The sequence below is a fragment of the Drosophila mojavensis genome, unplaced genomic scaffold (assembly GCF_018153725.1).
Source record: "Drosophila mojavensis isolate 15081-1352.22 unplaced genomic scaffold, ASM1815372v1 contig_74, whole genome shotgun sequence".
In the NCBI taxonomy this organism is placed as follows: Eukaryota; Metazoa; Arthropoda; class Insecta; order Diptera; family Drosophilidae; genus Drosophila; species Drosophila mojavensis.
The window spans coordinates 317,570-332,389 of NW_025318899.1; the positions used below are offsets into that span (position 1 = coordinate 317,570).

The following is a 14,820-nucleotide window of genomic DNA, read 5'->3' on the forward strand; positions in this document are numbered from 1 at the left end:
GTGGCGCATGTGCAGCAAGTGCAAAGTAACCCCACATACACACACTCCCATGGGCACGGACAGAGAGAGAGAGAGATAGCCGCTCACCCACCAGCAACCCTTCGCCATATGCTGCCTGCGCTCTCTTCTGCTCTCACTCAGCCTTTACTGATGTCAGTTGCAATTTTGCCGCCCGGCCGAGTGTTAGTTTTTGTTTTGTTGTTGCGTGGCATACACTTTAAGGCGCTAATACAACCAACACGGTATTAAGATGTGATTACAAAGACAGTTTCCTCATTGTGATTCCGCCAATTTACAGTTTGTTTATTGCTTTCCCTCTTTGAAAGGACAACAATTCATAAGTTTATTGAACAACAACAACAATAGAAGACACAGAAAACAAAAGGCATAACAAAACGTACGAAACGGATTCTGCGCAGTTCGCATGGCAACGGAAGTGCTCGAAATGTGAGTAAAGCAAAGAGTGGGGAAAATAACAACAAAGTGAAAATGCAGTCGCCGTGTGTTTGTCCATTTTGCCGGCCCTCCAAGCAGAGTTCAGTTACTTCCGCTAGCGCAGATCAATAACCTTGCTAAAAGCAGTATGGGGGAGCTTCGGTTGCCATGGACAACACACAAAAGCAATAGCTGTAAACAAAATCAAAAAACAAACTGTATTCCGGGCATGAAATAGGCTAAGGTATTGAGTACCCGATTTAGCCTATGATTAAACGGAATATCATTTACTCTGGCCCATTGCAAAGCGTTTGCAGCAATTCCAAACACGACAAATTGCAGCGAAAGATGTTTGTAGGGCGAAATAAAATTTATAAAAATCTTGCACGTGGGTCTCAACCGAGGTTCGAACCGCGAACTTCAGCCGACACAACACTTACTCTCGCGATGTGACAACTCTATACGCTCAACCAAAGCGACCTCAAGCGAATTGATAGCATTTTAGTATTTCAAATAAACCAATTGCTGGAAGACTAAAAAGCTCGAGGAGAAGAAAGCTTTTACAGTGCTTTTCAATGTACAATAAATGAATGATGTAAAAAAATTCAAATTTTATTTTATTATCTGGCATTTTTTCAGTTTAATTATTTTTGTTTTTAATATACATTTTCTTGTTTTAATAAAACAAGATCAGATCTCACTTACCTGATTTGCCTAATCTACAGAAAATTCTAATCGCAATCACTGCCAAATAACAACAGAAACGAGCACCATACACACTTCGTTAATAATCCTGGAGCGCACGACGGACTCTGGCAGAGATGTGGCCCGGCTCCGAGCGAGGCAGCTCGCGAGCCTTGGAGCTGCCCACCAGCCAACAGAACGCGGGCGGTAGTAGTCAGCAGGAGACACTGGCGGACATTGAGCACATATCGACCATAGCCGGTTCATTGGCCTCCATTGGCACACTGTCGCATACACAGATGCGCTATGTGAGTATCCCGTTTCTAATTGGCACCAAACAATATAATTATGCTTATTAATTTCCTTTTCCTTCTGCAGTGCACAAATGATGCCGGCTATGATACGGAGCACACCTCGCTTAACTCCGATTTTGATGAGGCGGAGCTGCGCCGAGAGCTGCTGAGAGACGTGAGTTTGCTACTTGTTTAGTGTGCACTCAGAGAAAAAGCGGATTTTAAAGAGATGATGACAATGAGATATTATATATATGATTTTTTTACCCAATGGCTTCTTCCTGTTATTTGAGAAACCAATTTCATATATTCGGAGTCTGGGCTATTCAACCACATCTCATCTGAGCACAAGTTGCTTGACTCTTTCTCTGAGTGTATATATATATATATGTTGGTATGAAAACATATTTAAATACGATCTTTTCCACCTTTCTTCCCAACAGAAATGGAAACTTTTATTTGATATGGTAAGCAAACACTATATAATATATACTATAATATATACTATATATATATATATATATATATAATATATACTATATAATATATACTATAATATATACTATATATATATATATATATATATATATATATATATATATATATATTTAATTTGTCATCTTTCAGTTCGATCCGGAAGGCTTTGGTGAAATATCTGTTAGCGAGTTTTTGGTCGCCCTGAGATCGCCGGAGTTTGTTTCCCAAGTGCCTATGAACAAGCGTGAACTGTTGCTGGAGCGTGCGAAGAAGGCCCAACTACCCGTCGGGCCAGGCTATGTGACGTTCCAGGACTTTGTCAACGTGGTAAGTGCATCCAAATCGAATAACCAAGTGCCCCTTGCTGTTGTCATTGCTGTTCCTGTTGCTGTTACTGCTGCACGCATCTCTCTGTCTCTCGTGCCGCACGAAACAAACAACGGGATTTGAGTGCAAACACAGGTGCATGTCCCATTTTCTGCTTGTTCCGAAGTGTAGGCTCGTGTCCAAACAGCAGTTGTAGCTATAGCTAGCATTTTTGTTACACTCTCGGAAGTCTCGGAATTGCTGAGGGGTATATTGGCTGGGGAAGGCATTTCAAATGTCGATTGTAATTGTTGCTCAAGATAATTTAATTTGTTTCATATAATATATTTCATCTGGATAGTTATAGTGATTACTACTTATACCAATGCACTCTATCCATTTTTTTTTCTCTTCTAATTAGGAGTTAAATAATCCCTCAGAGGGTCAATACAGTCCTTAAGTTAGCTAATGAAGTTTCCAACTTTTGCTGCTTTACGATATGAAATATTTATATTATCTCTCACATTTATTTCTCGAGCTGCAGGAAAGAGTCTTTTTGCCTCCCCTCAAGATAAAGATGTGTAATCTTATTGCCACGCCCGTTAATATACCGCCATATTCCAAGTAACATTCCAACAGTCATTCGTCTCAAATTCGATATTCGAGAATCTGCCAACACCCTGTGTGCCTTTAGCCAGAGAATTATGCAGTCGTTGCTCTGCCGCCACTTCTCTCCTTTTTCTTTTGTTTGCACTGTGGCACATGCAAAAAGTCCATTCGCACTCGCCAAATAAATGCGGCGTCGTCCCCTGACCAGGACACGTTGTTAGGATTTGTGTTTACCTGTGGACAACAGCACAGTCCAGTTGCTCGTTGTCCCTCACCCGTCGCCAACTGGCAGTCGTTGGCTCTAGCACTGGGATTACGAGCATGCCGAAGCCAAAGCCCATGCCCCGGCCCTAAAACGAATTTGTTCCTTCCTTTTTCAAATGGATCCTGCAAAGGCTTGCAGTCTGAGTAGTTTACAATATTTCTTTTTACTGTTTGCTGTGGCCATTGACAATTCTATTGCAATTTGATTGATTCTACGCTTGATTGGCACACACAACCACACACTCACACTTACACTCACACACACATGCATAATGAATGTCAAGTGTATTTTGGTCTTCGTCTTGCTTTTCAATTGTTTGCCCAAAGAGTCCTCAAAGTCATGAATTAGCCAGGCCCATCACAAAGCCTCTATTTACCCTTGTGTGCGTGCTTGTGAGTGTGTGCATGTGTGTGTATGCGTAACGGTAATTGTCAATGGCATAGCTCATTCATCTGCCGCTTGGCCAAAACCCAACATCAGAACCACACAACAAGCCATTGCTGGCATCCGAATCGGGAATTAGCTCCTGTTAATAGACCGCAGTAGACCTACGACTATTTGTATACCCTTTTAAAGTGGCTAAGGGGCATTTGTGTTTGGCTCCTATCATCAGTGGCCTGTAAACTGGATCATTGTTATTTATTCAAGAAACTTCAAGCATCTTTAGGTAAACTTACCCAAACACCTCCCAAATAACTCTATTAATAGCTGGCCACCATTATGGGGTGCGATTCAGCTGGAGGTAGGCTTCTAGGGCTCTGTTCTATCTTTGGCATCTCTCAGATCCTGTCGTCGGCGTCCTTCTGCAAAAAGAACATCAATAGCCATCTCTTATCAGAGCTAAACGATCTTTAGCTGCCTCATAGGCAACAACTTACACAACATTTTTGTACTTAATTATAAATTTCAATGATTGGCCAGGAGGGCGGGCTCGTCGAGGGGTGTTGGACGCGAGGCGTCGAGCATGATGCGTTCGACCATATGGACGCTAGGAGCAAGTCCTTGTTTGGGACGCTGCTTGAATTAAAGCAGGAATGCCGCTACCGACCAGGCAGGAGCTGTGCCATGTGCCATGCATAATGCAAGCGAAGCCGATGGGCGATGGCCGATGGCTGATGCCGACATCGATACAATGGAGAGATTGCGATTGCTTGATGATTGCTGAATTTTTAACAAAAGCTCGCACGTGACAAATCCTTTTATGGAAGCGCAGAAGCAACAGCCGGGCATGGAGACGGCGCCGGGTGCAGCCATTCTCAGCCAAGACGAGGGGCGGCAAACGTGTTGAACGTTATGACAACTGCAGGCACGAGGCTGTCGACTGTCGACTGTTGACTGCCGGTTCTCGGCTTGCAGCTCGAAGCTCTCAGCTCTCGGCTGTCGATCGACAGTTGTGCATCTGGTCTCTCACTCACACACTCGCACACCCAGCGGGCGACGCCAGAACCAGTAAGAGCTGCAGCTGAGTCCAGGAATTTAACCGTGCAAAGCTGTTGATCCATATCGAAGCAGCGATGCTCTAACCCTCCATGCTTCTCCCTCTCTCTTTATATCTATATTTCTCTCTCTATACCTATCGCTCTCCCTTTTGACCTATCTGGCTCTATATTTCTCTACCTATCACTATGCATTTTACTCTCTCCCTACCTTTCTCTCTCTGTTTGAACTAAATCTCCGACTGAATCATGCTGATTATGGTAACGCTTCTGACTTTATGGTTCCACATATGTTTTGATCTATAGTGTGGGTTTCTCTATCCTCGAGAGTGGACTTGTAAACACGAATGTTTTCCTGGTGGTTCGGCTCGTGATTCAATCAAAAAACGCTTGGAAACATAGTTCACGCCTTTGACCGGATATTAAACCTTGAATATGTGGGAGTAATACCCTGTTGCGGACTTTGAGTGATACAGTCGATATATTATATTAAAGTCAGCCGAGCAACTGCAGTGGGACTCCTTGAACTGCTCTCGTACAGCTCATCAGGCATTTGCGGCATGATCGTGTGTATATAATGATTTGCACACTTGCCATTTAGCTGGCTATCGAAAGGTACATGGCTTTTAATTGCAGGCTGATCGGACAGCAACTGAAAAACAACAAAAAACACTGAACAGAAGCTGTAGCTGAAGGAACGCTGCGTAGAATTCTTGCATTAATCAGAAAGTCAACGGAGCTGCCAAGCATTCGATCATAAACGAAAGCAATTGGCGACGAGCTGCGAGCTGTGAGCTGTGAGCCGAGAGTGGCGAGTGGCGAGTGGCGAGTCGTGGTCGAGAGTCGCCTCCATTATCATAATCAGCGGACGCAGTGCGACGGCGCAGCTGGCAGACGCCAAATGCTGCAAGCTGGAGCCTGGCCACAGCCCGAACCTGTGCCAAGCACGCACCAAGAAATTCCAGCGGCTTGTCTTGAATGGGGAATGTCTGCAAACGGCGGAGGTGGAGACGGAGGCACTGGACGGCCACGGCCAGCTGGCGGATCGGGTTTATTGAATAAACATTTTTGCAGGCGCTCCAATGACCAGTCCCCAAGTTGCCCCAATCCCCAATACCCACTTCGGTGGCGTCTGCTCTGCAGATCTGGCAGCGTTGATAAAGAAAAAAAAAACAGCGAAGGAATCAGATCAGCTGCGTGCGTTCCTTCGTTTGTTCATATGTGTATATACATATAGATATATTTCTAGATATATGTATGTAGGTAGGTGCAAAATGCCTTGCGCCTTGGACTCTGGGGATGCGAGTCATCCAGCGCATAGATCGTCTCATGGATGCGGTATTAAATCAATGCCAATCCATAAATGGACCAGACGACGCGTCCCGGTGATGCTTGATGTTGCAGTTGGAATCTCTTTAGCGATTTCATTATTCCACAATTACATCGCAAATCGCATGAACAAAAACAACGGACACTCTAGAACGCTCAAACGGCTGCCTTTGTCCACTTTTCCAGGTAAAAAAGGTGGAACTGCAGCATGAAGGTGAGAATGTGCCTCAAGCTAGCTTCTTGCGAGTTCAATCATAATTCAGAAGTTAGCCAGAGTTCCTGCTTCCATCATAAGTATTATGATATATCATCCTGGCCATAATTGTTGTTTGTTTAACTGACCCAACTTTGAGTTGGCTTAAAGCCAATCGATTTGCGTTATCCATGGCTAAAGACCCGATGTTCGATTATATAGCAGCTATCTAGCTGTCCAACTATCTATATCCAATCATTGCAGCATACACAAAAATTGCCAAGTTGCCCAAACTGCATGTTTGGTCTTTTTCTCCATTTGCTGTTGTTGCTGCTCGTTTTGACTTGTGGCCCATGCCAAGGACGTGACAATGCCAAGGAGGCGGCGTGGGGGCTGCCTAGGATGGCTACTGTTGCTGTTGACGATGTTTGGTCAATGGTCAATTTGGCAGCAGTTTATTTTGATTGTTGTGCATCCGGGGCAAGGATAACGACGTGAACACGAATTGGCACAGCCCCAACTGCAACTGTCCCCAAACACACACCAGCACACCCACACACGAACAGAGTATTGGTTGTGCTGCTTCAATATTTTTAGCCATAGTCACGAAATGTGCTGATAACGATTCCTAAAATCCATTTTTTGGCCTGGTTTTGTGGCTCACTGATGTCCTGCGGCCAAGCACGCGCACTCTACAAATAATCGCTTATGCATTTTTGTTTTCTTCTGTGTGCTTCCTTTATGTCGAGCACGTGAACGCAGGGGCGTGGCAGCTGCAGGTGTAAATGCTTTAGTGTCTATCTTAAATCATGTTGCTGGCCACAAGGCCAGAAGCAAAACCAATTTAAATGCTCTGCTCGGGAGGTGGCAAAGTGGGGTATGTGGGCTTTGGGGCAGGCTTTCATTCTTCCACTTGGGATGGGTTTTGTAGTATTTGTATGGTCCGTGTTTGCTTTAGCAACGTGTGCGCCACTCATTAGTCACAATTGGTCCGAGTTTCAAAATCAAATTAGTTGCCGCACATTGTGCCCAACGTCTGCTGTAATTGCCACAACTAATTATGTTGAATAAATTTTTGGTGGAATGACCTACGCACCTGACATTTATGATGGCACATAAAACCAAGCTGGAATTGTTTGCCTTCACCCCAATCCGGCATTTATAGTTGCTTTTTGGCAGTGGCTGCAGAGGTCAACGAATCGACCCCGCGACGCCGACCCGCGCTTCAAGCTCAGCTGCCTCGCATAATTGTGACACACGGAAGCAAGCACAGAGCGCGCATCATTAACCTGTGTGAAGCATTGTAATAATGAGACATCAAGTGCGCGCCACTTCCTTAGGACACGCGCTGGTCATGTTTACACCTTGTTGCAACAACAGTAATAGCAGCAACAGCAGCAGCTGCTGCCAGCGCGCGCTGATTGTGCACACAAAACATGAGGCAGGGACAGGGGCAGAGGCATTAGCATTAGCATGGGCTGCATTGCCATGTGCAGTCGCTCGGAAAACTCTGTAAAGAATATATATTTTTGATTGTTAGTCAGAGGCAATCATATCCGATTACTAGCCATACACACACAGCATAAATGCACATATAGTATTTACTATAAGCATGCCAGGCAGTCCGCTTAGCTGGCCCTCGCTATTCTCCTGCTGCCGCAGTGCGTGTGTTTGGTGAAATAGATTTTGCCGCACACTGACAGAGGGTCCTCTCCATTTCCAATGAGATTTGTAGCACGGTGAAGGAAGCGTTTTTAAGTCCGTAGAGCCAACTATTTCTGCAAAGGAACAAGTTCTCATCTTACGGATTCAAGCTGATTCGATCCTTCTTAGCCATAGCTATCAGATGTAACAGTCGATCATAAAATGAAAATATAAATGTGTCTGCTCTAATGTTAGTACATTGAACTACAAATATAATCTGACTATAATCAATCAGTAAAAAACACTTTCTACATGCTAACAAAATTATTTTTAGTTTCTCCTTTCATCTTGACTCTTATCTTAGCAAGAGTATTTCTAGTTCAATTTCAAAGATATCAGTTTTTTTTCTTGTAAATTTCGATTTCCATTTTGCCAATCTTTTTGCGACGAGCTGCCAAACAAAGACGTGGAGTGGCTGACTGACTGGCTGGCTAGGGCTGGGCTGTCGGGCTGCCTTTGTGCCTTGCGTGTCATTCCATTTCCGCCAGCGTCGCAATCGCAAATCAAACAACGGCGACAGCTGCTCCTTGGCAGCGCTTTGCATATATATGCCCAGATCCTTTGCGTTTCCCTATATATACACAGGAGGGCAATCTTAATCTATATAGCTTTTGATTTGCGAATATATCGCGCGCTCGCCCCGCCCCGTTCCGTTGCGTTCAGTTCCAAGACAAAGGAATGCGGCGTCAAAGGCCAAACGTCGAAGTAGCGCAAATTACAAATGAAGTCTTGACATGCGTGTGCTATATACAAACATACTACTATGTACATATGTACAGATGTGAGCGTTTGTATAGTTGTTGCTGTTGTTGTTGTGGTTGTCGCTGTTGTTGCTTTGCACACACAGGAAACTGCTGAAAGGTGCAAACGAACTTCCGCTCCAAATCAGTTTTCGATTTGTTGTTTAGCTTCAGCTACAGCTAGAGCTACAGCTGCCCCGCTCTGTGGGTCTCTTAGCCACGCGCTGCATTTGCACAGTTGTCGCAGCTGAGCAGATGCAAAAGATGCTTGGCCTACATAAGAAGCTCATCGGTGATTGACTCGGCTAGGCTTGGCTTGGTTGGCTTGTCTTACCCAGCGCCTAATCAATCATCATCAAGCGTTCGTCCTTTTAATACGGTAGCCAAAACGACTGAAAGGCTGATTACCTAGCAAGTAGCAGACGTCGCTTTGCCTTTTGGCCCTATAATTAAGCAAACCGTAGTAGCAGCAGTAGCAGCAGCAGCAGCCAGGACTCACAGCGACAGGTCCTGTAAGGCAAATGTGACTTTAATGAGTAAAAATGTGATAATTAGTAGACGCCAAGAGGCCGACAAATACAAAGAGCACAAAAAGAAAGAGAGAAATGTTCGTAATTACAGCAAAAACCATTTATCCGGCAAATTGCTCACTGGGCGGGCGATCCTCTAACAACAACAACAGCAACATCTCAAGTTAGCTAAAGAAGATTTTACAATAATATAAATGATACAACTGCTGGCATTTTCACCTGCGGCAATCACTCTGGCTCCTGCTCCATATAAACAATGTAAATTGAATTGGTGCGTGCAAAAATATTTTGATTCAATTAAATGAGCCCTCCATTCAAGGTGCCTTCAAGTCCTGCCCACTGCGACTAGCCAACAACAATAAATACCGAAATGTTTGTGCATCAATTAACAGCGAATTAGCATAGAAAACAGGATAGAGTTAAAGCTTGAGGTCTCCTATTAAAAGGCAGATTATAAGGATTTAAGATGGGATGATTAGTGGAGCTCTTCTTCCTCCTCTTTATATACATACATTTATAGATTGTTGGACTCCGATCCGACCACACGTTAATGGAAATATTGCTTAACTGCTTGGAATAAAAATGTCAACAGACACTGAATGAGGGCGCACATAAAATGCATAATGGAGTGCACAGCCAGCGAAGATGTCCTTTTTTGCGCATAGCTCAGGGCTTAACAAAAAAAAAAAAAAAAAAAAACCGACACACATACATGCAAGCAGGCAGGCTGGCAGGCGCTGCAACAACGTAATTCAAAGGAATTTTTTCGTAGGTGTTCCACCATCAAGAGAAGCCGCCAACGCCCTGCTGCAGGCCCTTCTATAGCCCTGTTGACCATGTCCTGAGCATTGCGTTCTGCGATCCTTGTTGGGGAGGGGCGGGGCAATGTGTGTGTTAAATGTTTGCGTCAATTTGTCGCTTTATGTTTGTGACCTACAAAAAATGTGAATGAGGCATAAATAGAAATATGCTGTATAACTGTTAAATGCCAGTGGTTTAGTGAGGGTATCCAGCGTTTACCTGGTGTGGCAGCGCTGTGACGTCATGCAGTGCTTGGCCGCTGGGTAATGTCATTATCAGGCTCAGCCGCAAAGGGACGACAGGACGAGGGCAGTCAGGGCTGTGTCCAGGGCTCGACTGTAATTCGCACACCCCGTTGTGCATGTCACAAAACAAATGATAAACATTTTATTTGTTGGAAATTGTTACGGCTTTGGAAATAGGCCTTATTTCTAGTTGCCGCCTCATCTCGTTTGATCTCTCTGTTGTGTTGTGTGTTTTTAGCCAAACCAGATTTATCACAGTTTCACAATGCATTTGGGTGTTCCATTGTCCCATTGTCAACAGTTAACAATTTAATACGTAGAAACGACAAATCGGAAGTAAAATTGCCCTATTGGATTATTTTCTTTTTTTAATTTAAGGAAGTGCTCATAAAGAGTGAAGAGATAATGCGAATGCAACTCTGGGTGGCGGGCGAGTGGGCAACGCTGACAAGTAAGAAATCAAAGCAAAGATCGAAATATTAAGCGCAGCGCGGCGACGAACGACGTTGTTGTTTAATTAAGTATATACATAAATAAATGTATATAGTATATATAAATTGAATGTTTTATGTACACTCGTGTAAATTGTGGCTTAAGTGCAATATTAAGCATTATGTTAGCAAGCTGTGAGAGTAGTTGAGCTGGGAATTGTGTCAGTGTCGCAAAACTTAAAGCGCGCCAAGTTATAAATTTATTGCGTAAGTAGGCTGAACAAAATAAATGTAAATTAAAGTAATGCAGTTGCATTAGTTGAATAATTGTGTTTTCCCATTTGACACGAGTCTTCAATGGGAAAAGTATGCCGTTATAATTGTGATTATACACATTCATAATGCATTCATAAGCTCCTATATATGTGTGTGTGTCCGACGTTGCCACCTTGCTGAGTGTGTAGGTGTATAAGAGAGAAGGAGTGTACAATTGTTAGTTAATGGGAACCGCAGGCGATTCGTCAATTAAAATAAATTTGATAATTACTAATATTAGGCTGTCGCGGAGCTAACTAGCAGCAAACACTTGTTACCTCCCACGACCCCCACAGCTTTGACCACAACAACCATGTTTGCGGTTACGAGCGGAAGTGACTATTTTATTTGGCTTCCCTTTTGCCCATTTGGCTGACAAGCTTAATTTGTGGATTGTGTTTGCTTTGCTTGCATACCCTGCAGCCGGCTTATTGGAGAAGTGAGGTAGTATGTGTTCTGTAGATGGTTTGTAAAAGGTGATTATAATTTGTTTATTCGTTCACTGTATTTGATACATAAGTATTTACTATTCTGATATTTATTTTATTATATTTTTTGAACGATATGTGCTAGTCGAGCTAGTTCTTACTTTTACGTTTCATAATCGTGAATTTTAATTGCGCGTAGGCTTCATTTGGATTTTCTTGTCTGTGTCTCCGTTTTAATTAAACACAATACACATTTTCCGCCTTTGCAGATTTTCGTGTTGTGTTTTTTCCAGTTTCTGCTTCTGTTTTCTTGCTGTTAGTTTTTATGTGCGCCTTAATTGCTCCGCCCCGTTCGCATCTTTTGTGAACATCTTAATTACATAATAAAAATTATTTCGCTTTTGCAATTCCACTCAGTCCCTAACTCTAGTTTGGACTTGTTTTCATAATTTTATGGCTCGTTTAGTTTTGGGGTTAAAATGAATTATTTTTCTTGCTGATTTTAGCCAGCAGATATGATCCAATTGGAACGTGAAGAAATCTAGTGCTTTTACCCTGGCATCTATTTATCTTATGCGATTGCTCAGACTCTGACTCTGATTGAAAGCTAACCTTCATATTGTGCTAATTTTTACCTTGGCTAACGGTTCGGGTCAACAAATTAGTTGTTTTCCTGTTGAATTAATATTTATTGTGATATACATATTGTTCGTTTGGACCGTAAAGAAATATTCTGATTTGACCTCACTGCATTATGTCTTATACGAAAAAGCTCTCGCTTCTTAGTTTTTAAAACTCGCCTTCAAATGACATGTTGCAATTGTCTTCGAGGGAAACTTGTTTATATTATTCTCTCTAATATATGTATGTATTTATCTCTGATTATCTGTTTCCAGATGAGCGGCAAGCGTTCGCGCAGCTTCAAATGTGCGGTTCATCATCGTGATCGTGAGGTTTGCTCTGAGAACGACTTTCAGCTGGTGGTAAGTGAGCCGCCGCTCTTTAGGAAGATGGTCCATGCGGTGGCTATGGAGGTGCTGCCGGAGGAGCGCGATCGTAAATATTATGCAGATCGCTACACATGCTGTCCGCCGCCCTTTTTCATTATATTGATCACAATCGTAGAGGTGGGTTGACTTGATTCTCCTATTTGAATCGCAATTGAAGCGGAGTGAATATTATAATTGATTTATAGCTGGGCTTCTTTGTGTATCACACCTCGGCCACGGGAGAGGCGGCGCCAACGGGTCCCATACCCAGCGATTCCATGTTCATTTATCGTCCCGATAAGCGACACGAGATCTGGCGCTTTATTCTATATATGGTGCTGCATGCTGGCTGGTTCCATTTGGGATTCAACGTGGCCGTTCAGCTGCTCTTCGGCTTGCCCCTGGAGATGGTGCATGGATCGACGCGCATCGCCTGCATCTATTTCTCAGGCGTGCTGGCTGGCTCGCTGGGCACCAGCATCTTTGATCCCGAGGTGTTTCTCGTTGGCGCCAGTGGCGGCGTTTATGCACTGCTGGCGGCGCATCTGGCCAATGTGCTCCTTAACTACCATCAGATGCGTTACGGCGTACTACGTTTGGCGTTTATACTGATTTTCGGTAGGGACAGCGAAGATTTTTCTGCCATGATTTCTTGTAACATTTGTTCTTGCAGCCTCCTTCGACTTTGGCTTTGCCATTTATGCTCGCTATGCTGGCGAGGACCTGCCGCCTGGGCAGCTGGCCGCCAGTCCAGCGGCTGTCTCCTACGTGGCCCATTTGGCTGGTGCAGTGGCAGGCTTGACCATCGGATTGCTTGTGCTGAAGAACTTTGAGCAGAAGCTGCACGAGCAACTGCTCTGGTGGATCGCATTGGGGACCTACACAGCGCTCGTTGTGTTCGCTGTCGCCTTCAATGTGCTAAATGGAGTCACTTTGTTTAATATGCGCGTGGAGAAGATTAGGTTCACCCAAACCTACTTTAATGACTTCCAGGTGTAACTGGAAATCGAGTTCAAAATCGATTTTTGTTGAAAATTTTTGTTATTTCGTTTATCTGTTTTCTAACTGGACAGTGAATAAGTTTATAGTTTATACATTCTGTTTTTTTTCGCGATTTTCTATCTTTTTGTAAGTTTATTTACTGCGTGCAATATACGTACAGACATTCCGACATATATGTATTTGTATAGCATATAATATATATAGACAATCGTCCATACGTTATCAAACGCAATTCGTTCCACTTTTCGATGCTTACGTTTGAAAGTACAAATGTTTGAAAAGAATCGATGCGAAAATATCGTTAATTGAAGTCGATGAGATGAAAGTGTATATTTACAACAAATTGGAACTGATTAGATTTGTAAACTGCTAAAAACATGATGCTCAAGGAAAATATGATCTTTTTTTATAAACTTAAGCAGAATCGAAATGGATATTCAAGTTGAATACAATAATGTAATCTATAAGGAGAATTATGTATAAGTGCTATATTGAAAACGATGTATTCCAACATTTTTCCAGAACTGTCCCACTGCAGGCCTTACATACATATATACAATGAACGACTTTATTCTCAGACTACCTCAACAATTGGTAAAAATTATAAAAAGCTAAGATGTGTAATCGGTTTCAAAATTTATATATGTATAATAAATATTCAAACTGCCCTTAGACAAAATGAACGAACAAAAATGATAACTGCCAGCTTTAGTGAATAAAAACAGCACCAACTACACTATTTATAATGTATTTTGTACGTTTTGTACATAATTAAAAAAAAATAAAAATAATACAATGACCGAAATAAAACTCTTATATTGCGTATTCTGTTTTGGCGCAGATGAAAGGCGATGTGCGATCTGAGCTCAAGTTGTGTTATACATGCTTTTTGAAGTCTGGCCACACTGCTTGTTTTTATGACAAATGAAGCGCTTACGTACATAGTTGAACGAGGGTATTTAATTGTGAAATCAGTAATACATATTACTAAAGATGAATTTTTAGCTCAATAAAAGTAAATTAGTGATAGTGATTTTTGTACTTATATGCTCATACTATATAGAGAAAAATTGATATTTTTCTGATCAAATGTCTTATTGCGCATTCTCTTTTAACTTCAAAATTCTGGGGTAGCGTTGCCAGTTAGGCTTAAACCTTACTGAATTCCCTTTTCGGTGGCCTCAGACTGTTTCCAGTGACGTCATAAACCAGAGTGAGCAGCTTTGCGTTAAAAGTGAATTTTAATTCGAAAATGCAGTAAAAGCAAAGTCACAATGCCAACAGGATAGATGTCGGAGGTAAGTCGTAATATTTGATATTGTTGGATGTTATCTAGGTATAAATAGTTCCGTACATATGTCATTTGCAAGACACGCAAAGTTTGGAAAATTTCATAGTGCGATAAAAAGAACTTAACATGTATCCATCCTTCCATCCATCCATCTGTATCAGAAGTTTTGTTTGCCTTTTCTTTGCTTTGCGAGTGAAATGCGAAAAACTGTAGAATTTTCATGACAGTTTCGTGCACGCACCTGCTACAAGGCTACCTGTCAGCTGCCACCTGCTACGCCCCCTCCTCCTTCTCCTCCACCCAACTGCTGTCAACAA

At 42.7% G+C, this 14,820-nt stretch overlaps 1 protein-coding gene and 1 long non-coding RNA gene across 16 annotated transcripts; one reads left to right on the forward strand and one right to left on the reverse strand.

Moving 5' to 3' along the window:
• Positions 1-137: 137 nt before the first annotated feature.
• LOC6586388 (protein rhomboid) lies at positions 138-14,022 on the forward strand. Of its 4 annotated transcripts, none has more exons than XM_015160320.3 (9): positions 138-242; positions 327-447; positions 1,161-1,427; positions 1,498-1,587; positions 1,856-1,879; positions 2,040-2,216; positions 12,118-12,348; positions 12,417-12,828; positions 12,884-14,022. In XM_015160320.3, exons 3-9 carry the CDS (start codon positions 1,257-1,259, stop codon positions 13,207-13,209), a joined length of 1,431 nt encoding a protein of 476 aa, XP_015015806.1. In that variant the 5' UTR covers positions 138-242; positions 327-447; positions 1,161-1,256; the 3' UTR covers positions 13,210-14,022. The 4 variants fall into 4 exon arrangements, with proteins under 4 accessions (XP_015015806.1, XP_043866057.1, XP_043866058.1 ...); XM_044010122.1 differs by having other exon boundaries at positions 154-242; positions 299-447; XM_044010123.1 differs by having other exon boundaries at positions 158-447; positions 1,197-1,427.
• Positions 2,040-10,505, reverse strand: LOC26527233. Of its 12 annotated transcripts, XR_006357676.1 has the most exons (6): positions 10,022-10,505; positions 9,221-9,934; positions 9,091-9,135; positions 7,605-8,981; positions 3,948-7,537; positions 2,040-3,872 (listed from the first exon to the last, which is right to left on the reverse strand). It is a non-coding gene; the product is annotated as an uncharacterized LOC26527233 (long non-coding RNA). The 12 variants fall into 12 exon arrangements; XR_006357677.1 differs by lacking the exon at positions 9,091-9,135 and having other exon boundaries at positions 7,605-7,805; positions 9,514-9,934; XR_006357667.1 differs by having other exon boundaries at positions 7,605-9,437; positions 9,514-9,934.
• Positions 14,023-14,820: the final 798 nt, after the last annotated feature.